This window comes from Metopolophium dirhodum, chromosome 3, assembly GCF_019925205.1.
Source record: "Metopolophium dirhodum isolate CAU chromosome 3, ASM1992520v1, whole genome shotgun sequence".
Taxonomy (NCBI): Eukaryota; Metazoa; Arthropoda; class Insecta; order Hemiptera; family Aphididae; genus Metopolophium; species Metopolophium dirhodum.
The window spans coordinates 6477875-6504764 of record NC_083562.1 but is presented as its reverse complement, the minus strand read 5'-3'; the positions used below and the strand labels follow the sequence as shown (position 1 = coordinate 6504764).

The following is a 26890-nucleotide window of genomic DNA, read 5'->3' as shown; positions in this document are numbered from 1 at the left end:
TTTGATACTCTTAATATTTTTTTTATTTTTAAAAATTGTTCTTTTTCCGGGATACGTCACTTATAATTTATAGTGGTATGCTGTTTAAAAACTTTTTGTTAAAAATGTCTAGAAATACTATCACAACCATATCTTATACCAACCCCATCCATATTCACATTAATAATTAAATATATATAACATCAAAAATATGACAACCGTTCCCAATAACCAGTCAACACGCCAATGGTTGATTATTATTTATTATATTGAATTATAAAATTATATGACCACATACAGTAGATACATCTAAATCATATATTACATTTGAATCTAATTAAACATCCACAGACAATATTAAAAAATGATAATACTTTATATTCCATAGTTACAATTACATTTATTTTTTTTCAATGACAAAAAACAATACCTAATATTCGATTATTTAATTCCCATTTAGCAAATTTTTTGTACAAAATTTTTATTACAAAATATTTCAAAACATTTAAAAGTAAAAATAGTAAAATAAATATTTAATCTTCCACTCCTTTAGTATCATCAATATCACTGCAACTGATCCAATGACCAATTGTATTCTCTTTCCATAATGATACTTTATTAGTTTCAGCAGATACTGCAAGTACATTCCCAATTTTTGACCAGCTTACAGTCCAAACACGGCTATCAAACAAATGCATTCTTACAGAAGACCATTTGGAATAATCATCGCTATGTGACACTACAACAGTCTTATCTTCAGAACAACTTGCAATTAATTGTCGATTATCACCAATAGTACACGTCCAAGCCACATCACGAACCCAATCTGTGTGACAATTTATTTCACCAACTTGCACCCATTGATCATTTTCAACAGTCCATATCTTCACTAAATTATCGCAGCCACCACTTGCTAATACTAACTTTTTACCAAAGTCTGTTTGATCAGATCCAAATAGTAATTCTTTGTATGGAGCCCAAGCTACAGTATTACATCCATTATGGTGGGCACTAAATGACTTAGAAGACCATTCTTTGTTGAACACATGCACTCCAACAGACCCATCTGAACTCGCACTCGCTAAAATTGTGCCATGTTGATGGGGTGCCCATGCAACAGCATTAACTGAAGATTCATGAGTAAATTCAAATATATTAAACCAATCATTTGATTCTTTCCATACAACAACACGTTTATCGTAAGAACAAGAGGCTAATAAATGTCCAGATACTGGATGGGACCAACAAATTTGCCACACAGGTCCGTGATGACCCTTAATGTTGGCCAATAAAGTTTTGTTACCATTGTTTATACTATAAATTTTGATTGTTTTATCACTAGAGCATGTAGCTAAACGTTGACCATAATAATCTAGTTCAGCGTCATGAACTTCGCCTTCGTGTTCATTCAAAATTAGGCCAGTCATAGGTACCATTTTCATATTAATCCTCCAAACAAAAACGAATGTCGAATATCTGAAATACAATTTAAAATAGAATTATTAATTTCAATTCAAAATGTACAAAATAAGCAAACATGAAGTAATAGCAGTTTTATAATATTTACAAAATTCATAAAATACTGGCTGTATAATAATCTGGAGATAAATTAAACTAATACGGGCAATAGTACTTGGTAACTTTTTTTTCGTACTTGTAACCAATTGCAAGCAGAAATAAATAAAATAAATACATGTATGGTATACAGTTATGATTTTAAAATTAATAGTGGGTAAAGCGGTAAGCCACCCTAAAAAAACTGGCTAAGTATTATCTAAAGCTTCCTTGAATTGTCAAAATCAGTTGAGTATTTTTTGATATTATAAGCCTCATAATAAACGCTTTAACTTTTATATATTGAATACGTGAGGTGATTTCTTTTTAGTTTAATATATAGTATACAATTATATTACAATAGCTGTTACTTAATTTTACATTCATATAGAATAGCTATTAGCCTAAATAACAAAATGTAATATAATACAGAAAATTATATCAGTGGCATATCCAGCATTTTTTTTCGGGAGGGGTGGTAATTCATTTTTGACAATCCCCTAACTACCCCCTGGATATGCCACTGAACTATAATAATATAATATCTAATAATTATATCTGTAAATAACTAATGTATTATCTGTATGCAATGGCAACCCTAATATAAACAAAAAAAAATTCAGTTTTTGAGAGCCAAAAAAATTCATGTATGAGCTACCCTATAGCGACCTGCATAGGTTGAAAAACGAAGATACAAACCCTCACTGAATCCAAAGAATCTGTTGATATAACTTTTATTAAAAGTAGTCAACTAATTATTGTGTCTATAGAAATAGAACAAACAAGCAATCATTTTTGTGTATTAGATAGATATTTGATATTAATAACTTTACCTAATATTCTTGGTGGTTGTTCAACCCATCACAAGATACACTGTTTTGGTTTATATAGGTATGCACAGAGTTCATATTTTGTTATAAATAATGATCCAACATAAACTAAATATTCAAAATGAAAGTTAGTCAATTCAATACTTAACTCAGTTGTATAAAAGTTGCTAAGTCTGTTTTACCTAAATTATTTAGTTTTTTCTAAATAACAAAAAAATCAGTCTGTCATGATCTTAAATGTTATTATTTGAACGTATATACCCAGATTATCATTGTTGTTTATTGCATTTTTGAAATATAAAGTTTAATTTTAGATTTTATTGGAGAAAGGAATTTTAATGCTAATTATGTATATTACAAAACAAAACAATTGTGTGACGAGTACTATCCAACAATTGGAATATTTGTTATTTTTCTGAGGGTAGAAATACAATAACTACTAACTAGTCCAGTTTGAATTTACCAACAAATTTAACTTAATAGGTACTCATTTCCAACCGTTTAACTATCTAGTGACAGGCTTGAGACATTACCATTGATAATTTATCATATTTATAAATTTAAATACACAACGATTTTCTTAAGATAATTATTTTTAATTATATAATGAACAAATACCAATTAAAATTAAATATATAAAATGAACTCAATGAACCTTATCAAAATAGCTACTTCTTAATGAAAGTTACAATAACATTAGACAATAACGATAGACAGTGGAATTATAAATAATCGAAATTACCTTTAGTGACAGTTTAATTAATCCAACAACGCGTTGATGAATTCCGAAGAAACCGTTTGAAAGCAAATTTGCAGAAGTATTTCAAACACAATTCACAAATCACGTCATAATATACCTCGTTCACTTGCAAGTGCCAAGTTGCAACTTTCAAGTTACAGATAATAGGTAAGCATATTAACTACATAAGTTATTTTTTATTTTTGTATCTGATAAGGAAATAAAAAATGCCAATCTGTCAACGCGGCAGAATGATAAGATGTGATTAGTGTTATCACTTTGTTATTATCATTTTCTCATGAGCCGATCATCCATCACCGTGCGGCTTTCGGTTTTTCCGATGATAAATTATGCACACGATTCATTTGAATGTGGATTTCACATTTGTAAATAGTGATTTGTAATTGATCTGACTTGAAATCCTGCTGTGGACTTCGGTGAGTATTATATATTGTTATCGTATTTGACAATTGTATGCGCTATGCAGTAATTTAAATGAAACTCAAGTGTACATACGTTTGAAACTCGTCCTATAAAATCATAGTCTACAACAATTGCGTGGACTACAGAATTTTGATTGATACGTGCTTACGTAATTACTTTCTTGTTTATCATTTCACTGCCTACTTCAAATATTTATGTGGCGTTGACGTGTTTAGAAACAATATTTGTTTACTGTTGTGGCAACTTGTATTTGTGACAATTAATACACTAACACAAACAAGTATAAAACAATAGTTCAGTGTGCATTATTACATTTTTGTTTGATCTCGTCTAGTGAATAGTAACAGGATATATCTTTAGAATTTAGATACCTACAGAATTACGTAACATACTATCATAATGGCAAAGCGAAGTCAACCAGCATGGTCGTGTGGCAAAATGTCTGATACACCTCACTTAAAGTTATTCAACAGCTTGACAAGGAAGAAAGAAATATTCATACCAAAAAATGGTAATAAAGTGCATTGGTATAGCTGTGGGCCTACAGTGTATGACGCTTCACACATGGGACATGCACGGTAAGTACACATGTTGTCTAATATATTTTTTTAAGGAATTTATTATGTTTCTTACTTTTTAGGAGTTACATTACGTTTGATATACTACGTAGAGTATTGAAGGATTACTTTCATTATGATGTTGAATATGTCATGAATATCACAGATATCGATGACAAAATAATCAAACGAGCACGACAATTACATTTGTTTGAAGAGTATGTAAAGACAGCTACCGATAAACAAATTGTGCAAAAAGATATTATTCTGGCTCTAGGTGATCTAAAAAAAGATATTGAACAGATGGACCCTGACAAAAAAGTTATGACGTTAAAAGCTATAGAGAAATTGACCTCTATTTCTCAACTAATTGAGGGCTCATCGTTGGATGATGTAAAAGTATGTAGAAATTAATCATTTTTTTTCATTTTAAATAATTCTAAACAAACTTTTATTTTAGTTGGCTCTAAATGAAATCAAAGATCCATTAGGTGCATATTTAGATACATTAAATAGTGAAGATGTTCCTGATAACAGTATATTTGAATCTCTACCCAGATTCTGGGAATCAAATTTCCACTCAAATATGACTTCTTTAAATGTTGAGTATAATAATTATTTCTAAATTAAATATTAATACCAAGACTTACAAAGTATGTATGTTATTTTTTAATCAACAGATTTTACCACCGGATAAACTTTCTAGGGTAAGTGAGTATATTCCTGAAACCGTAGCTTACATAGAAACAATAATAAAAAATGGTTATGCTTATGAATCTAACGGTTCAGTATATTTTGATGTTGCCGCATTTGATGCTCAACCTATTCACCATTATGCTAAGTTAGTTCCAGAAGCATATGGAGATTCAAAATCACTTCAAGATGGAGAGGGTAATTAATAATATTTATAGAAATCATAAAAAATTATAACATTAAAAAGTTAATTTAGATTCTAATTTTAAAATATTTTTGTCTAATATTATGTTACTTAAAATTTTAAATTTTGTCTGCGCCATCTTTTTTCTGTATTTTTAATTTTTATTTTAAAAAACAACTAGATTAAATACAATAGATAGTAGACAGTAGTACATATTAACTATATGCACTTCTAATAAGACAATAAAAACTGTTAACATATTAGAAAATTATGCTCTAATAGTTAAAAATGTAAATAAAATATAATATAATAATATTTTAGGTGATTTAACAACTAGTGCAGTTAATGAAAAACGTTCTCCTAACGATTTTGCACTTTGGAAAAAATCAAAAAAAGGTGAACCTTGGTGGGACTCTTCTTGGGGAAAAGGGAGACCTGGCTGGCATATTGAATGCTCTGTTATGGCTTCCTGTATATTAGGCCAAACATTAGATATTCATACCGGTGGCATTGATCTAAAATTTCCACATCACGATAATGAAATTGCTCAAGCTGAAGTAATTACTTGTTTAAATCTATTATCATAAAATTAACTAATACAACTATAATTTGTCTTGCAGGCCTATTATAACAATGAAGAATGGGTTCGGTACTTTTTGCATTCTGGTCATTTAACAATTTCAGGTTGTAAAATGTCTAAGTCTCTGAAAAACTTTATTACTATTGAAGATGCTCTCAAAAATAATACATCAAGACAATTGAGACTTGCCTTTTTGTTACATTCATGGAAGGACACTTTGGATTATAGCGAAAGCACTATGGAGTCAGCGATGGCTTGTGAAAAACTTCTCAATGTTAGTCTAATATGATTATCTATATATATATATAAAAATGGAGCTTGAAAAATGTCATCAATCGAGAACGGGTGGTCTGATTTGGCTCAATTTTTTTTAAGATGTTCGTAATTACCAGGAGAAGGTTTTTTACAAAAGAAAATTTTAGGAAAATCCACCGTAAAAGTAGGAAATCTGGATGTAAAAAATACAACAGTGGCGCAACAATGTATTATATATTGGTTGCTATTTGTTAATCGGGCATGTTTGTTGATTTGTATTATTATTTTTTGTCAATATATTTAAATGATTGTGTGTAGATTAGACCTCTGGAAGAAGACAGGCTAATTTAAAAATGGTTAAATTTTGTTTTTTTTTATTCATCCGATATTAGTATGGTTAGGATAGGATTTTGTTTATTAATATTGATTATATTAATCCACCATAGGTGGAATACGACAAACTTGATACAACTTTGATACTTTAGAGTTAAATCCTTCACTTACGTACAGATAGTACGGGGTGGTCCACAATCTACCGCAGGCTAGATTGCCTACCTGATAATATACTGTTGCGAATCAGAATTTTTGTCCCGGGCAACGGAAAAATTAAGATAAATTTTGAACACCATACACCGAATCTTAAATAACGAATTGAACAAGGTTTGAGTCATATATAGAGTTGGTACATTTAATGGGCAACAAAGTGCACAGGATCAGCTAGTATTATCATATTATTGAGGTTTTTGTAACTAATATTTAATGATTTTTTTAGGAATTCTTTTTAAATGTAAAAAATGTAACTAGAAGAAATGATGTTGATAAATTAGCTATTGGATATTCAAAGTGGTTAGCTTCTGAAATAGAATTGAGCAAGAAGTTTAATTTATGTAAATTAAATGTTCATGCAGCATTGTGTGGTAAATTTTAATAGTAAATTGTTAAGTAATAAACAAAATTATTTTAATCAATTAACCATTTGTTTAGATAATATTGACACAAAGGCAGTATTAGAAGCTATCAGAGAATGTATTTCAGCCTGTAACGTATATTTAAGAGACTGCAATTCTTCTGCTGTAAATCATACTTTATTGTTGAATATAGCTAAGTACATCACAGAGATATTGAAAATATTTGGCATTAAAACAGCTGATGAAATTGGATTCCCAGTAAGCGAAGGGAGTTCTTCAAACGATGTAAGCTTCATATTTATTTGTTATTTGTTTATATTCCTATATTACATTCACGTTAAGATACCTCAGCAGCAACCAGTTTTTGTTTCCCGCCAATTAGTTATCCATTTGTATGCCACGTACTGCGTATAAGTCTGTTGCCGAGTTTCCATCTAAGCGTGAATGGAGTATAGAATTATTTATTATTGGACTATAATTGTATATACATAGTAAAATATAAAAAGATAAAAATTAATAATAAATCAATACTGTTTTTAGGTTGAGACTATTGTCACTCCATACCTGAACATTTTATCAGATTTTCGTGACTCTGTTCGTGCTATTGCTCGTTCAATAGGTTCTAAAGATATACTAATATTGTGTGATAAACTCAGAGATGAAACTCTGCCTGATAATGGAGTTCGTTTAGAAGATGCTGATGGAAAACCTACTGCCATTAAATTTGTGGGACGAGAAGCAATTTTACGTGAAAAAAAAGCAAAAGCTAAAGCAGAAGCAGATAAACTTGCTGAAAAGGAAAAAAAGAAAAAAGAACTAGATCAAGCACGGGCAAAAAAAGAAGAACTTAAAAAAATACATCCTAAGGATTTGTTTAAATTAGAAACTGACAAATATTCAGAATTTGATGAAAACGTAAATGCTTGTATTTCTTAAATTACAAATATCATTACTTTTTTTTTTACTGATTAGTACATATATTTTGTTTTAAATTATTTATAGGGTCTACCAACTATTGACAGTCAAGGTAACAAAATTAGTAAAGGATTGACCAAGAAGTTACAGAAAATTCAATCAACTCACGCAACACAACACAAGGAGTATTTAGAAAGTATTGACAAAATTTGATACAAAAATAAAAATTGAAATCATATTTGGTGTTTTATTTTATATTAACAATATATTGTATTCATCCAATTTTAATTAATTTATTAATTTATAATGTATAATATGCTGTGTCTAAAAAGTTATAAAAGCTATAAGTAATAACTAGTAAGTATGTTATTTAGTTGTTTTTAGACTTTTAGACACTTAACCTAACCTAATCTACACTATTTACTTTACATTATTGGTAACAGTATTATTGAAATAATCAAAAATAGACTAATTTCTTTCATTTATATTTTATTGACATTAACAAATGTAAAAAAGTAATTGAACTACCGTGAATTGAAAATAATATTGTGTTTTATAATAACTTTATAAAATTAAAATTGTCTTTATACATTTTTAAATTATATACACTCTTTTTTCAAACCCAGTGCCGGTGCAAACAGTACATTGCTCCGGGGTCCCAGCATTTTGTCATAATATAAGACTTCTGATATTATGAATATCAAAGTATCATAAGTGGTATATTCATAATCAGTAGATATACTAAATTAACTATATGGATTATTTTGGTAGCTAAAGATTTATTTGAATTGTAATTAATAATAAATTTAATATAAGTAAGTAGTTAAATAGAATTTTATAAGGCTCCCAAAAAATGTTCTTACGCGGGGGCTGATACTAATCGAGATTCATACTAATTTAGTATTAGGTAAGTACCTAACTATAAAGTTAACTTAACATTTATAATTTATTTTTCTATTTTTGGGCCAAATGTCTTTTTAAACTTAATTTGCATAAATTAACATACAATTTTGTTAATCTGCAATCGTGACCAAATCTCCAATCTTTTTAAAACTACGTTTTCCATGAATTTTGCTGTAAATGCCTTATCCATGAGATATACTAATATTTATATTTTATAATTTAAATATTAAAACAGGAAGAAATTTAAAATTAAATAAACACAAACAATTATAAACTATGAAAACACTATTTATGTAAGTGTAAAATTTACCTAAATGTAATTTATTAAAAATTAATTGCATATTATTTTAAAAATATCCCTATATTTTGTATTAATTTCATTACACATGTACTTACTAATATAAAATAATAAACTATTGTTTAAAAATTCAAGAATTATAAACTAAAAAGGGGGAATCCACTTTGCTGTACAGTAGGACCATAGGTGTCGAGTGTATCTGAGTATCTCATTAGTCATCATCATTAAATAAGTTACTAATTATATAATATGTGTTGTATTAATATAATATTGTCGGGTTTCATGACAAATGTATTAGTTTAATGGTTCAATAAAATGTTATGGACCAATCATGGGTCAGTGGCTACTAAATCATTTTTAAGGGACCATTAGCTCACTTGATTCATTAAATGTTTAATGTGTATTCACGCAATCTGGCATATGACATTTTAGATTCTGAGCGGAGCAATATATTGAATTGTACTTATTGATTTTACAATTATATGTTGTTGTTTTTTTTTTTTTGGGGGGGGGGGGGCGATATTTGACGAGTTGTCGAAATGATGCTTCGATTTTAACTTCACTAACTTTTCTAGTGAGAAAGTGAATCTAGTTGGAGTATTTGAGATGTCAAAATTGAAAATTACTAGACGGTTTCAAAAGCGTCGGGAAAAATAAAAAATTAAGGAAAACCGAGAATTTTTATGAGTAATCAGTTATTGTCTTTTGACAATACAAAGTTGTGTGGTGTAGCTCAAAAACAAATTACCGTGGATATTTTAAATTTTCTCCGAATATATATAATAGTATTTTCTATATATGTCATAAATATTTAGGATAAGTACCTACATAAGAACGATATTTTTTTATAATCATTTATGTCAGTAACATAGCCGCACGAATCACACAGTACCCTGTACCCAGTGCCGCAATTAGGATTCTTGGGGCCCTGGACAAAGTTTAATGCATGGGGCTCTGAAGTCTAAGTGTATAATTTTTTTTTATAGGGGACCTATACAAAAATAAATGATGATGGTAATTTTTTTTAAAAAAGCTTAAAAATATAATGTGAAGTCTCACTACCCACTAACCTAACCTACCCTACCAGTGGCCATTTATAGATAAATATAGATATTATTATAGATAAATATAGGGGTCCATTTTTTTCGACAGAAAATTAAATAGCATAATAAATTATAAAAATAAATATTTTTATTTGATATATTTAATTTGATTTAAATGCAATTACTTAAAATTTTAAAATAGATGCGGGCCCCCCTGAGCCAACGATTAGCGGCCCTCTACAGGGGCATTGCCCCGGCTGCCCCTGCAGTTGTTGCGGCACTGCCTGTACCCAGTCAGATTAATTAGAATCAGTCGAGTAAAAATCCAGACTGCTGTTCCAATATATAGTATCCTAGCCGTCAAGAAACGCGTAGTGAAACTGAAAAATAATATAACGAATACGCAAGCAATTTCATCATCATGTTTGAAATAATTGTTCGGCCTATGAATATAATATTATTTTCAGATTTTTAGCCGATAGGGTACCCAAAACCCAAGAAGTGTCGAGTGGCATATTTCAACATCGTGATTAAATTAGAACAGTAAGCACGTTAGTGGTAGCATTGATTATAAATACTAGTTACTACTTACAACAGTTGGCCAAATTCTTGTTAGGCCGAGCTTTCCGAGCACCCCACCACCGCCAAGACCACATAAAAGCGCCGATTTCTAAGATATACTCATGTCGACGGATGTTATGAAACCAGCCTTTAGTGTTACGTCCTTGCGATCTGCCTGTTCAGTCTTTAGTAGATTTAATTTAAAGGGTTTGACTTTAACAATCATAGAAAATCCACACAAATCACTAATTAGAAAATAGTAAAAATGTAAGGAATACGATTAAAGAAATCGGCCATCGGATAAGACACGGACTATATATCTATATATACATGGATATATCTTAGTCCGGGGTAATGACCCAGCATATAGTACAAAAAGCAAATAATCACGTCAGGCGATTCGTTCTCGAAAATTCATAATGATGGCCGACGGGTACCTCTACTAATTTCTATGATATTGTGAATACAATTTAAACTGAAGAGTAACTGTTATATTTAAATAGGTACCTATTGAGCACTGTTTAACATGACTATAAATATTTAGTCATGCTGTAGGTACAGGAACCGAAAATATTTGAAATTGTCAACATGTTTTTAATTTTTTTCATTCGGTCGAGTTCACCAGTCCGTCAAAATAATCCGGAATGAGGCGGAGGAAAACAATTTAGTTTCGCAATAATAATTAATTTTACATAAGTGTTTAAATTATAATATGAGCGCACATTCGAGTCATTAGCGTGTGCCGTGTGCCGAATGCCAAATGAACACAGTTCAGCATACTACTTCAGACTTCTATGAATGGTATGAGTAGAGTCCAGAATTATGCATTTAAAAATGTCAAGAGATAATATAATTAAAATATTATCTAAAGAAAAATTATAACTAAATATTTAACTATAGACAATATTCATTATATTTATCATGAACATTATAGAGATAGGTTTCTAATGTTCATGTATCATGATATTTATACTTGATATACGATATCGGGTAACTGGTAAGACCACTCGGTAAAAGATTATTTTGATAATTATTAATACTTTTACAGCAGGAATCAATGTAGGCATACCAAAGTTTTAGATTCTGAGCGGAGCGATGAATGTATTGATTTTACAATATGATGTGATGTGTGTGTGTTTTTTTTTTATTTCTGTGTCTGTCATCACGGTTTGGGGCAGTTAAACTGTTTTGATTTTCTTCAACAGTATCTTGTTCGACGGGAAAGTGAATCTAGTTGGTGCATGCGGGAGGTCAAATTTTAAAATTCTCAATAGTTTTCAAAAGCGCCGGGAAAAACGACATAAAAATTTAGGAAAAACGGGAATTTTTACGCAAAATTGATTTTGGTTTTTGGCGTGACTTTAAAACAAATGAACGTATATTCATGAACTCTTCAATAGTTGTTTGTATATATTATAATCTATAAACGATAAAATTTTGAAAATATTTTGATTTGTTTTGAACTGTTTAGGAACATTTTCAGTTTCCAATTTTATTAGTATTTTTTTCTATAGATGTCAATAAAACTTTATTTGTTGGGTAAAAAAGCGTGAAAATTTAATGCAAGGCTCCTGATATATTGTTACAATAGCAGGTGAAAATTATTAAAAATACATAGGCACAATTTTTTTTTATATGCATTTAAACCTTGAATTTTGACAAAATTTATCAAATTTAAAATTTAATAATTATTTTGTAGTTAAAAATGTATAAAATGTTCAACTTGGCATGCCCCCCCCCCCCCCCTTAATATGCTTCTACTTGGAACTGTTTGGTTTTGTATTTTCTGACAAAAAACCAGAAAGCTTCAAGGGAATATTAAAAAGAATATTGAGTTTTGGTAAAAATACAAACGATAGTTCCAAAAATTAAAATTGTTTTTTTTTTTTTTTTTCTGAAATGTTTTTAAAAGTGGAATTGTCTGGTTTAGGTGTGGACTGCACTTTTATTAGTAGTATTAATTGTATGTGCGTGTGTCGGTAATTTTTTTTCTCTAAAACGGTCCAACAGATTTTATCAACATTTTATAACTTGAGGGTTTTTGATAAAGGGAATTCGTAGATCTTACCTTCTAGAAAATTAACGTTTTTTGGTTATGCTTAACATTTTAAAACATTTACGAAAATCTGAAATTTTGATGTTATTTGGTTGTTTCATAAAGAACATAATATATTTGGAACACGTGTTTATATAATATGTGATACAAAAAATTATATCTTGAAAATAATGTTAGTTACGTGGTAATGTGGTCTTGCCGTGACAGTCGAAAGAAGTAAAATAATAGATTTCGATGATGAATCTCTGTTCTTGGACATTCCAGACGACTTGACGATTTCAACCTGACTTAAGTTGATCTGAAAACCCCGATTTCATTAAACTCACCGCAAATTTAATCCTTAAATAAAACATCCTTATTTTTATTTTGTTATAAGAAAAAAGAATAATAACATTTTCGTTCAAACAAATATATAATTTTTGAAAAACCGAATACGAGCAAAGGTCGGTCACTCGGTATACTTAATGATAATCGATAATAATAAATTAAAAAAGAACGAATATTATCAATCGGGAAATTAACTATGTTAAAATACAGTTTTTTTTATAAACTAACTGGAAAATCAAATATTAAAATTAAAATTTAATTAAAAATTATCTGGTCGTTTTTTTTTATACTAAATTAATTGATTGAAATAATAAAGTGATTAATTTTCATGAACGGCATGAAACTTAATTAAATCCAATAACAATGGTTTGAGTAAAAAAACGTTTAAAATTACCGAGAAAGTGACAATGAAAATATTCATTATTATAATATATATTAATTATTAACATTTTCATCCGAAAAAGGTTTGGCTACTGTCTACACTCTACAGCTTTGTTAGGCGGGTGGGTACAGCTTTGAAAAAAAAAAAAAACACTAAATTAAGGGACAATCTGGTAATTGGTATATCGTACCATACACGAAGTTATAGAATAAAATAATATTTTATATACAGATTTACAAAAGTTAATCTTTGTAACATATAGAATAGTATGTAACGACAAAAGATTATTTGAGGACGTGTGCCTATATGAGCATTCGTAATATTGATTAGGAACTAAGAAAAAAAAATGAGATGAACGATTTGGTTGGGACACTAAAACAGTAAAATGGGTACAATGAGTCATAGGCGCAATTTGGACAACTGATTTAAAACTTATTTAAATTCATAAAACCAATACAGGCCCGCATAATTTTTTTAATAGGTGGATTCAAGAATGAATATATTTAAAAACTCAGGGGGGCTTAAATAAAACTAGGCTAAGCCCCCTCCCCTCCCCCTAGACCTCCACAAATTGCGCCCATGCAACGGGTACATCCTATTATTATTACTGTTGGATATTATAATATTAGATACTTACCTATCTAATAACTAATTCAATTGTTACAGTTATTAGGTGTCATGCGTTACTTCCCCATACAGAAAATTACAAGTTACAGCGTTGTGATTGTACGATAGCTGACGTCGACACGAAGCATAATATAATATAACATTATCATATATACTATTTGGACAGCAAGACGAGTGTACATATTTATGTAATGACAATACAATTATTAACCACTGCAGGTCGTCCGTGTGTGTCATATGGGTATCGATTATCATTATATATATTTAGTTGAACCTTGTATTTTGTGACGGTAAATTATTTACAAAAATCAAGGGGTTTTTGATTTATCATTAATTCGGAGACGCATAACTTTCCGGAGAAGTCCGGTACGTATCGTATATGTAGATATATATTGTATAGGTGAACCGCAGTTACTATCGTCGGATGTACCGTAAACTGTGGTAAGCGTACTCACATTATATAACACGTTTTAGTAATTATACTAACTACGGCCTAAATTTTAGTAGGAAACTATATAGTATATAATATTACTATACACTGCAGTACCCACAAGGGCCGCGGCTTTCTCACAGTCATAAATAATTCTCTCGAAGTCCGAAAAAAACGCTCCCCCCTAACCATCGTCGTCATAATCGCGAAAACGATTTGTCGGCGTTACCGCGGCGGCGCGTTTTAGAAAAGCAATAACAAACCGAACTCCGGATCGGATATTATGATATGTAAAATAACAAAAAAAAAAAAAAAAAAATGATGATTCGGTACAGATTACAGATGTAGGCGCCTCTAAACGCAGTAATATCGTAAAATATATAATACAACGAAATAATTTTTAGGGGACGGGCGCAAACGATTTTGCATATTATTGTACAATACTTCGACGTGCGTGTCGATAATACACTTATTGTGTGTGTGTGTGTGCGTATTATCATCGCGAGAATCTCCGCGGGACGAGGCCCGATGATGGCGCGTCGAGGTCGAGGGTCGTCGGTGCCGGACGATAAAACAAATTCGTCGCGGACCCGACAAAATTTGAATAATATCGGCGGGACCGCGCGGCCAGAGAAATTTGAACGCGCTGCGCATATTAGTGACGGTTCCCTCGTTTACCTTGTACCGCAACACCTTTATGCAATGATAATAATAATATATACGTGTACAATACGTGCGAACATGTTATTTTTACGCGAAACACAATTTATACGTAAAGCGCGTGTATTATAATGTGCACCGGGGTTACGGATATCCGGACGGAACATATTATTCCCATCGCGCGCCGACGACGATCACGGGTGTATTATTGTTGATTGAAAAAAATGAATTCATATATATATATATTAGGTACTTTTTTTTTTTTGGAAAAAAAATCGCTGCTGCACATCGCACGTCATGTGCAGGCGCGCACACACACCGTTTTTCGCGACAATATACGATTATTAATTCGTCGACGTATTGTGTGCGTGTGCAAGAGACGCGTTTGGCTTGCACTCCATATATGTATATGTGTGCTACGTGTATATAATATAAATGTTATATATTATTATTATGTTTGATTCGCGAATCTCACCTGGAAACGATTTTATTTGATTGACAAGTGACGAACACGCGTATATATTATATTATGTGCATATATGGAGTCACGGTCGAATAAATCAAAAAGGTGCGATAAGTGTCGGTTATAGACAAAAGCTGCTGCTGCGGATTCCGGCGGCGTCGCGGCCCCGGCGAGGGAGGGTGACGGGCCATTGTGACCGCGTTACGTACGTCCGGATTGACTTGTTGCTAAATAACGATTGTTTTGCGGTCATCCGGTCCCGCGTCGCCAATTTCTTTTCCACCGATCACTCTACACGACGTTATATTATTACCTCTATGCGTATAATATATATGAACTGCATGTAGTATAATATATACAATACAGCCGTACGGGTAGGAAGGTATACGCGCATAATATGATATTATATTAAATTTATCGTTGTTTTACATTTACCATAAGTACACCTATCCAGGTAAATGATACGTATTTTGGTATCGGCGTCCGCCGTCCAGCGTTGTACGCGGTATATCCGCGGGGTAAAACTGGTAAAAGTATTCGGGGGTCGTGGTGTTCAAAAAACGTTTTCAAGTATTAAATACTATTTTGTGCACCTACAGGCAGTCGTATACCATTGGAGTATTGAATGATTTTCTTCAAATGGCACCTACTATTTGTCAGACTTTTGAATTCACAATATTTAAACACCAAAATCTATTATCCTTTTACATACTATTATATTGCCACGCTGCTAGTATACGACCGGTAGCAGTTATTTCGAACTACCCGCAATGTTTTGGAAATGTAACAAACATTTATCCAGTTAATAAGGGACGCTATATTGGTTTTTTGTTGCGCTACAGCTACTCCCCCCCAAAAAACTAGCTCGCTATATCGCTACTTATTTTTTTTTTTAAAGTGGGCTACTTTATTGTTTAAACGCAGCGCGCTATTCTTTTTTTTAATTTTCTGAGTACTGATTTGATATTTAGTAGTCACTGGACGGGATTTCACTACGCGAGTCAATCGTGGATTAAACCAGAAAAATTCACTAATACTCTCATTATTATTATTATAATACAAATAAAATAAATATGATAGTTATCACAATATTTTAACCAAGTAGGTTGATGGTGGTAAAAAAAAATATACCTAATGATAAATGATAATTTTCTCTGTACGCGAACCGTAAATTTCTATAGCGCGCTATATATGGTATTTCACTAGTTACATTATAGAAGTATTGTATAGCGATTACGTCAGTCCAAAGTTCCGTTATTATACATTTCGTTGGTCAACACGGCAATAATGACGCCCGTTGCCGCCAAAGTCAAGATCGAGACCGTCTGTTTGCCGCTGCATGTTTGGCCGGCCGAAGCGGACGCGCGGCAGTCAAGCAGTGATATCGCGGATCCGCCGAGACGTCATACTCGTTCGATGCCGAACAACGCAGTGCGCGGTTCATTACTTCGGCCGGAATCGAGTACGTACGTCCCGGCGCGAGTTTCGATCGAAACGTCCGAGTTTGAGAACATAAAAAATAAACCTCACGAGCAGTGAACGCGAGTTTGCTGCAGGAGCCTGCAGCACTAATCCCCCGCCGGTGTGATGGGACAGACCCGGTGACCGCCGCGGTTAAACCCAAGCGCCGTTCAACGTGGAACCGGGCGAAGCGGTTCGTCCGACGCTTGTTCTGCTGCGCTTGATATAAATATTAATATAAAAAAAAAAAAAATGGGCCCAGCTCAAGCAGCGGGTATCACCGAATCGGGTTACAGCCGTTCGAACGCTAGTTGCGAAAAAAAAAGCTGTACCTAGATTATAATAATATAAGATTGTTACACTGCATTATACTGCGAATCATATTATATATTACGATTTACGCAAATAAACGTTTTGGTAATATGTTATCAACATTTTTCGATTGAATTTTATTTGATATTATTACATTATTGATTACTTTTAATAAATACGGTAAACACGCGCGGCTATAGTGAAAAATTTATTTATTCGGCTTGTGAAAATCGTGACTATATTGTACAAGTATACTTGAGTTTTTTGTTTTTTATAACCAGTGCAATTATTGTGTAAAGATCCTTTTTTTTATCAACGTTTAAAGAAAAACCTAAAAAAAAATCAAATACGCCAAACAGTAAACATATATTATGAATGTACAGTATCTGAAATCCGAATATCGTATTAATGATAATTATAGGTACCGGACGAAGTCGTTCATAGGTTAACCGCTACGGAACTCCACTGTCGATTGCGCACAGAAATCGCGTCGCAGGCCATAAAGTTTAGTGATGGACTATGGACGAGATTTCGACTTGACGATGTATAGGTCATAGAATGTAGGTAGGTTACTAGGTAGTTATATAGCCTATAGGTAACTCTAATACTCCAAAGCATTAATACAAAATATACTATTTTTATTCTGTCCCATCAACATTTAGTTTTTCAACATTAATACACGATATAAAATAAAAAATATATTAAACATTTATGTAGGTGTACTCGCTAAGACTACATTTTTCAGTATAGTCATAATATTATAGTATAATTTATGTTTTAACTTTTAAGTGATTTAAATTGAAATAATGATGTATAAAATATATAATATAATATTATCATACCTACTTTTATAAATCATAACTATGTAATATACATAATATATACCCAACATATAATCTATAAATATAAGCACACTTTAATGTTTTGCATCATTATTTTAATTTACATACTACACTACTACAGCAAAAATATGTATCGACCTACAATAAGTCGAAATTAACTAAACAGCTGAAAATGACAATAATTATTATTTTTATTTTTTAAATGTCAGAGTTTTCTTTTTTATTATCATTACCCAAAATGTTAAATGTATTCTTACACTAGCTCTTCATCACATAATGCACTAACAAAGAATGACATTTCACGCATCAAAGTAGTAGGTGTAGTCCACAAAAAATGTTGGTTTTATTTTTGTGATACAAAAATAATAGTTATTGAGTTAACCGATACGATTCACTGTATATATGATATATATTATTATCGATGTCTTGTCACTTGCAATATAGGTACCGACAGTATCGTTATTACTATAAGTAATATGTGTGGCCGCATGTGTGTAAATATTACACATTTACACCGACACACTAATACCTTTACGGTCAGCTGTCGGACCTATTGATAATATAGGTACAATAGAATAAAAACGTGTTTGGACGTAGAAACCATAACCTAATCAGACCCCGGGCAGAGGTGTGGCGCTGATATTATACATAAGGAGTTCCTACACAAACCGAGCCTTTAAAAAGATGCGTCGGTGTTGCCGCGAATGGCTGTTAATAACCTTAGTATTGTATTAGTATTGTACAAAATTCAAATACGATATGCTGAAGGATGGTATACCTGATTCCGGTACTATAAATGTCGATTTCAAACGATTCTGCGGCCGACCGAGTGCGACGAGAGTCCGGGTGCGTCATTTCAGTTTTCGGTGCCAAAATGTTTGCAGCGATTTTTAAATCATTACGACCGAGCATATAAGCCTAAGCATACAGTTATAGTCTATGTATAGGTCATATAGCAGTATAAATACCTTGTAAAGTACACGTGTGTAGTTGGAATGTATAGTTTTTAGGTTTGGATGAGAAATAATCAATTTTTGTGTTTTTTAATTATTGATGTACTTATACATCATATATTGCGGACATACGGTTTAACGATTAGGACTTGGCCGCGGTTGCAGTAATTATTACAAACGAAAACACCGCAGTGTCATGTAAAAATGAATTTTTTTTACCATTATTTTACAATAATATTATATGGGTGCAAATAATATGCACACCATCATGCTGCCTCTAATTTCCTATTGAGTATTGACGCGCCTGGTTAAGACCTGTTTATGGCTTATTACTAAAGGGCCTACACGAACGATGCTTATTCCCTATGATGACTCGCGCATAGTCGTGAAACTTCGGCTTTTTCCGTATATTGTACCGGACAATATCATTTTATTTATTTCGATTTTGAATACGTTACGACCGCCCACAGCGGTAACATTATGGCCAATAATAATAAAATATCTGTTAAAAGTGGTCTAATGTTATTTGAAATGTCGACACCGAAAAATTCTATACTCGAATGTAATCAACTTCAATTTAAGTGCTCATAGGCACATTTAAAATTTTTAAGCCCAGGTCATATATTATTAATTGTCCTCCTTGGTCGCCTCCCATCATACTTTTTATAAATATCAATATTTTTTTTATATACCTATGTATATAGAAGAATATATCGAGTAACATGATCACAGCACTAAAAATACTGCAATGCTTTTCCGTTCGTCGCTACACGATTCTTCGGTGCACAATAACGAGGTTAATAGAAAAAAGTTTTCCGAGAAGATTACAATATATTTTGTTTCGACATTCATAAACGCGAACATGCATATAATGCCATTGGGCGTATAAAACAGAGCTACGATCATGGCGATCGGCCCCCTCCCCTAGATCTACATAAATATTATGCATCTATAGTCCCCTGCAGTGTAAAATTCATGTACCCAGGTACAAAGTAATTTTTTATGTACCTATACCCGACAAATAATTTTTTGTTATACCAATATTTTGATTTTTGGACATTTTAAGTATGGTACCCCCACTCCTAGTCATGGGAATTTTTTTTAAATTTTTATACGATGTTTAAGGGCTTAAATATCACCCGATTATTTTATTGAGGTTTCATTATCTAATTACATATTATTACATGTTTGACATGTTCGACGCACCACTCCCGAGCAAGTCGATAAACGGGTGACCCGCGCCGCGGTCCGGGAGTTCGACGAGGCTAGCAAATATACGAATGTCGTCACACTACACAATATACTTGACGCACTCACAATTAATGATGGCGGTCTGAAAACGGTCTGATTAGGAATCGAATGCCAAAGTGGCCTTAGAGTAAATGGCTGGCAACGTCCACGTTCACTTCAAACCTATACCACCTAATGGACGGGCGACGACATGGAAATTATTGTGGTTATCTGCTCACGAGCTTACAATGCAAGGTGACTTGCTAAGTAATTTGTTCCTTTAATAATGAATATTTTGTTCAAATTCTGATTTTTGAAACTTTCAAGTGTACTACTAAGGGCCGGATTTGCAATTATTTAGATTTTTACACCATTTAAGGAGTGTCCTTTGGCGATGTCAACTTTTTACCGTTAGCAATCCCCTTAATGTTTAACGAAATTTTAAAAGGTACCAATAGTAAAAATTGAAAAAAAAAACACTTGAATGCCCCCCCCCCCCTCTGGTAAAATTTATTAGAGTAAGTTGTGCTGCAGTCGTTTTGAATGCCATAGCGACGGATTATTTGCATTGCAAAAACGCTTTTGAATGGAGATCGGTTTCGTTTCAATAAATAAATCACATTTAACGTACCAAATTGGATAAACTTTTATGGATACAAAAAAACATCATACGTGATGTAATGGACATCATACATCTTCAGCCCTAAGTATTTGGAATTATTCATTCCTAAACTTATATAATAATACGCAACTTATATTAATTAAATACTTCTTAAATTTTAGTACAAGGTACACTTACCGTTTACTTTTTAAATACCAATCCAAAATTTCATCGTATTTTTAAAAACATAAAACTTAAAATAGGTTTTAAAAGTAACTAAATATTTTGCTGCTAATAAATTCATATCTGGGGAATTTAAGTAATTTCAATGTACGGTTTACAATGTTTACTTATTTATTAAATATAGCTAGATCAAGTACAATAAAGAATACTTTACTCGTTAATATTTTATGTAATAAATTATAATAACTGTTCAAAGTGTCTCTATAATGAACTGCTATTAAAGTTGGGTACCCAAATTAATCTATACGTTGCACTATTGCAGTTTAAATCAATAAACGACGTCTTATATTTAAGGAAATTTTAATTATAATCAGCCTGAAAATTAGTACCTTAGTAATAATAATAATACAAAATACAAATATTGATTAAACTGGTGAGGTTACTGCTAAATGGAAAGTGTAGATACTGTTTATCTAATATAATTTTAAAATTCTAACATCGTTAAATAATGCTGCAGATGCATAAGATGTAACTACATTTTACAATTAAAACTAATTGTGATTTTGTTTCACTTTATTAATTTAAGTAATAATAAAATGTAACTTAATATTCTTAAATATATAGTAATAGTATTAAAAAATAAAAATGTAAAATATTAAAAAATATATCAAAGCGCAGTGTGTTCGTTAAGAATTATTTGATATGCACTATAGGTAAATCTTTATAGAATTATTATAGATAGTCTATTTTAATATAAATATTAAAAATAAGGAAAACGGTAGAGTCGTATAATTTGTTGTATTATGAAATTATGAATAATTATTGCTCTTATTCATTCAAAATATTTTTGTTTATTCAATTATTATGAATAACCTAATAAAATCTAAAAACGGCTATTTTAGAAATTTGAAAATAATTTTTTTTAATTTTTTCTTTTTAAATAATCCTTAAATTGTAGCCATTATTTAGTCATGCGTATTCGAATATTTCATTAAAAAATATACATTAAAATATTCGAACTACAATTTTTCAATTAGGGATACCGACTTTACAATTAATTAGCCATATAGTATGTACCTATATTGTATATTATGTATATATGTATAGAAATCAACTTCTCATTAAATTAATTCAGGTTATGAATAATATCTTAACGTGATAATATATATACGAGTATAGGCAATTTATTCAAGTGTTTTTCCACTTGGTGTATATTTTATGGTTGTAATTAATTAATAATCTTTTTAAAATGTTTATACACATTTTAATGTATGTATATTATACTCAATTAACTAGGATTCGTGTATATATAGTTTTGAAATATAATATATATAAAAATATATAAATTGATTTCAAAATTTTATCTGCTTATGACATTAGTCGGTTTGTAAATAACTTACATTGGTTTTTTTTTTTGTTTACTTAATTATAACGTAGCTTTTTATGAATATTGAAGAAATACACTTTTATGTTGGGTAAAAAAAAAATACACGATGAATAATAAAAGCACCCAGAGATACTGCAGCAGTGCTCGTCATCCCTTTCTACCACGCGCTCACTCACCCGCCTCTTCATCTATATAACAGCGAGTTCCATTAGCGATGGGGCTTTTTTTTTTGTTTCAGCGATGGAAATTAATTTAGCCACCCGAGAGGGTTGAAGGAAAAACCACCCCTCTGACGATGCTTTGCATACACAACGACCCTCGGGGAAGTTATCCTTTCTCTCTCCGTCTCTTTCTCTTTCGTCTTTATTTTTTTATTTTTTTCGGCTGCTATGGGTATAGAAGCCTTTTTTTTTACCGTTTTTGCTGCCAGAACTTTCTTACATTTTTTACTGCACCCTCAGGCTTTCCAAAAGAGAATGGCTAATTAAAGTGAGCCGGGCCAAGGCGGGGAAATAGACGGTTTGCTGTACCGGAATTTTCCAACGGGTTATAAATCACGAAGAGGGAGAGTTTTTAATAAAATATATCTCTGTTGTTTGGGATGGAAAAAAAAAGAAAAAAGGAAACGAAAAAACCATGGTAGCACAATTTTAATCGGCACACCCACTTTGTATATATACTAAAGCACCTCGAGGGCTACAGCAGAACTTAACGATTTCGAAGTTCTTATACGCTTAAACTTCTCCGAGCTACCATTCATTAAATCCAAATTTATTATTTATTTATTCAAATATAATACTATTATAAATGTAAAAGTAAAACGCGTACGAAAAAAAAATGTATGTAATTAATTTTCCAAATTACCAACAATGTTCAGTTTTTTTCAAACAAAATTAGGTTTAAATAAAATTATAATAATAATTTTTTTTAATAAGTTGGTATTGGCATTTTCACTACAAAGTAAATTACATTCTTCATTAAAATATTATTTAAAAAAAAATATTAATTATGAATTTCCTCTTATTATAGGCTTTTTAAATCAATGGCATATTTTTAATAGTACCTATCTATACCTTTAAACTGGCTTTAACCAATAAACCAATTAACCCGCCGTCAATTTTTAATAACAAGTTATTTAATATGCATTAATTTAATAAGTCCAATTAAGCAATAATCTTCAACTATACCTTATCAAGTAATTATAAATTTCATAAAAAAGGGGGTATTTTTTAGAGATGGAGAATTTACGTAAAAAAAATATCGGTAAATTTACCGGTAAATTTTACGGTAAATTTACCAATAATGTTGTAAAAATGGTAAAATAGCTAAATCTTAGAGCCATTGTTATTTTTTCCTATTAGACATTAGTAAATACTAAATACGATTCGTATTAGGTACTAATGTTGTATACCTACTTGTTAAATCTAGTTCTTTCTAATAATAACAATAATTAACAAAAAATTTAAAAAATGAATCTAAAATATCTATTGTTCTGTATTAGACATTAGTAATTAGTACATTTTATGAAATATGAATATTGAATTATTCATATTACAATTAATAAATAATTTAAACTAAACTAAACTATCAAAATTCACATTACCTTTATTTCTTTTTAAGTCAAAACATTTATATTTAGACTTAACTTTTGTATTAATAATAGTATATTATCAATATCACATTATCTGCATTCTTGGTATCTCCCTATAAAATCTTTCCTAATTACCTACTGATATTTAATGTTATAATATATATTAGGGGTGGCAGAATATTGATTTTATAGTATATAACAAACTATATAAACAATAACAAGTATATAAATTATAAATATTACAAATGATAATATCACAGAAGTTCCTTTTTCGGTTTACCTACTTTGGTCCAACCTGTTTATTATATTAATCTTTAAAAAATATATCTCTTTACAATTCAGACTAGGCGTTTTCGATTTCATTTGATTAGAGAGGTCACACAACATTTTTTTTTGGTAAAAAAAAATTTACCGGTAAAAAAAAATTGGTAAAATTTACGGTAAATTTTTTTACCGGTAAAAATTTACCTGGTAAATTTACTCCACTCACATCTCTAGTATTTTTTATTTAATAAAATAATATTAACAAAACGAGAGTTAAAAGTAAATTTGGGGGTATATATTATTACTATTTCAGTTGATTATTACATTTCATGTGACTATATTAATGACTATATTAATGAATATAAATATATTATATTATAATATTTTTGTTTGATGTATTATAGTGACTCGATTATTTTTTCGCACAATAACGATATTTAATGATTTGTCACCCTTTAGTTTACTAGCATTTATTATTTAGGTCACATTATCGCACATATATTATACAATATAATATTAATATATAACAACCGATACTATATGGCACCTACAATTTGCCATGCTTGATAAATGTCATAAAAAACAGCTCCACTCGAGACGTGCTGTATCAGAAAAATATGTAAATTTATCACTCGTGTAGAATTTTTATAATCTTTACAATTAGTAGGTACCTACCTATGCAATTTTGTCAAAACTCACTTAAACGCTGTTGTCTTGTTTGTATGCACATGTAGTATCGTTCACCGTGCAGTATAAACTAAAAACGACGTATATTTATTTTATGACCAAATATAAACCATATTTCATTTAGATATTTATTTGATCTCATCCTATCCAAATCTTTAAAATTTGAGCCAATCGATTTTTATAGACAAAATATACAGATACCTGCAACTTATATATAGCCGCTAATAGCCAAGATCATAATTATACATATATATATTTATTTCAAATAATATTTGTCAAGGCTTCACCATTGATGGCAATGTCATTACATCCAAATTTCGCTCAAAGATGACACGGATATATATATATAGGTATATATACATATTATTGTATGCATATTCAAAAACGGTCATATATTTGTATACATGTACGACATGGCCATCGCAAGTATATACTCTTCATTCATGACCATATACCGTTTCATATAAATACACATTATTATATTATATACCTACGCGGAGCACATTTCATCGCAATATTTTTGAAAGCCCTTCAGCCCCGAGGCATTTCCGGGTTGATCGGCGCCCGCGCGCGCACCACAGCATATTGCATACACGCATATATATATATATATATAAGCATACGCACAGGTCCGCAATCGCACTCAGGTAGCCCGTAAAAAAATAATAAAATAACGGGCACGCTTTTTTTTCCGCGCGCGTACTTTTTTTTTTTTTTTTTTATCTCTTATTGTGAATATATACACTGCACACACACACACACACACACACACACACATAGAAGGGTTCGAGGGTGCTCCAGGTGTTGTTTCTTATTTTTAACACTGTTATTACGCATAGCCCCTTCGTTTTTTTTTTTTTCACGTTTTTTACAACGCTCTCCTCCGTTTCACCCCCGTATATAACTACCACACACACACACACATTAGCCGCGCGCGAAAGAGTGCAGCAGATATTGTGTCGGAGGGTGATGGAATGGGAGAGAGGAGACTTCGGCGCACACGTCGTCGGCATGTATATACCTACTATATTATATGCGTTGTTAAAAAACACGCGTGCGACGAGCACGAGCTCGTTATTATATTGTCTCGTGCCCGGCGAAGGGGTTTGCGTTGCCGCAGCAACCGGTTCCCCCATCACGTGGTCTCTGACGATGCGGTGTACTATTATTACGATTATTATCACACTGTATATATATATATATACGTTTGCCCACTCATGTACTCTCTCGTATTGTTTGTTATGTGCGTGCACGCCAATAGGTAGCATAATATATCAACACAACTACTATTTTATACCCGTATAGGCGCGCGGCAACATTGCGCGAACCGGTTGCGCGCGCGCGCCGTCGAAGAAGGCGTGACCCGAAAGCTACCGGCGCCGAGCGCCAAGACGATACGATGCACCGGTAAAAAGAGATGATGTGTTGGGCGTGTCTCCGGGTCGCTTAAAAAAAGTAAAAAACGACACACGCGTGCGCGGTGTGTGTGACTTAAGTACACATAATTTAGTAGTTATATATATATAGGTATAATGATACGCGACTATTATATTATATTGTGTAGGTATATAAAGGTTAGGTTATATGGTACTTATATCGTACATGCGGTATATATGGTATATGTTACATAAGTGATTAGGTACCTGGCGGTATCATATATATAGTTATATAATAGCATACCTCGTATGAAACTGCTGATGCTCTGCACGTGCGATGATAGGTAAATATATCGGAGAATTGATATATCAACATGTGATATACCTACCTACGCGTTGCTGAATTTTGGCGAATCACGACTGGAGAAACAAATTTGTCGAATCTAAAAACACATAGGTATTCTATAACGAAATATAATATTATACTTATATATATATATATATATATATATATATATTTATTGTTTGAGAATCGACTACAAGGTCAATTGACTTAACAGTTTGAAACCCTTAAAAATATTATATAAATAAGTATTAATATTACATACGTAAACA

At 31.3% G+C, this 26890-nt stretch overlaps 2 protein-coding genes across 3 annotated transcripts in view; one reads left to right on the top strand and one right to left on the bottom strand.

Moving 5' to 3' along the window:
• Positions 1 to 226: 226 nt before the first annotated feature.
• The window catches only part of LOC132941615 (protein SEC13 homolog), a 34826-nt gene continuing 8162 nt past the window's right edge, over positions 227 to 26890 (bottom strand). The window contains exons 1-2 of one of the 2 annotated variants that reach the window (XM_061009749.1): positions 3106 to 3311; positions 227 to 1455 (exon numbers count right to left, since the gene is read on the bottom strand). In XM_061009749.1, the coding sequence (XP_060865732.1) occupies positions 513 to 1421 (909 nt within the window). In that variant the 5' untranslated portion in view covers positions 1422 to 1455; positions 3106 to 3311 and the 3' untranslated portion in view covers positions 227 to 512. Of the gene's footprint in view, positions 1456 to 3105; positions 3312 to 26890 lie in introns of those variants that run through there. The other variant, XM_061009748.1, reaches the window with a different exon arrangement.
• Positions 3385 to 7876, top strand: LOC132941612 (cysteine--tRNA ligase, cytoplasmic). The gene is made up of 11 exons (XM_061009744.1): positions 3385 to 3539; positions 3907 to 4124; positions 4187 to 4502; positions 4564 to 4704; positions 4784 to 4994; positions 5302 to 5537; positions 5601 to 5834; positions 6588 to 6732; positions 6800 to 7008; positions 7264 to 7638; positions 7726 to 7876. Exons 2-11 carry the CDS (start codon positions 3946 to 3948, stop codon positions 7849 to 7851), a joined length of 2172 nt encoding a protein of 723 aa, XP_060865727.1. The 5' UTR covers positions 3385 to 3539; positions 3907 to 3945; the 3' UTR covers positions 7852 to 7876.

Coding starts and splice junctions, on each gene's coding strand:
- LOC132941612 (XM_061009744.1), top strand. CDS start 3,946: ATGGCAAAGCGAAGTCAACCAGCATGGTCGTGTGGCAAAATGTCTGAT. Junction 5,538..5,600: donor ATGAAATTGCTCAAGCTGAA/GTAATTACTTGT, acceptor TTTGTCTTGCAG/GCCTATTATAACAATGAAGA. Junction 7,009..7,263: donor AAGGGAGTTCTTCAAACGAT/GTAAGCTTCATA, acceptor TACTGTTTTTAG/GTTGAGACTATTGTCACTCC.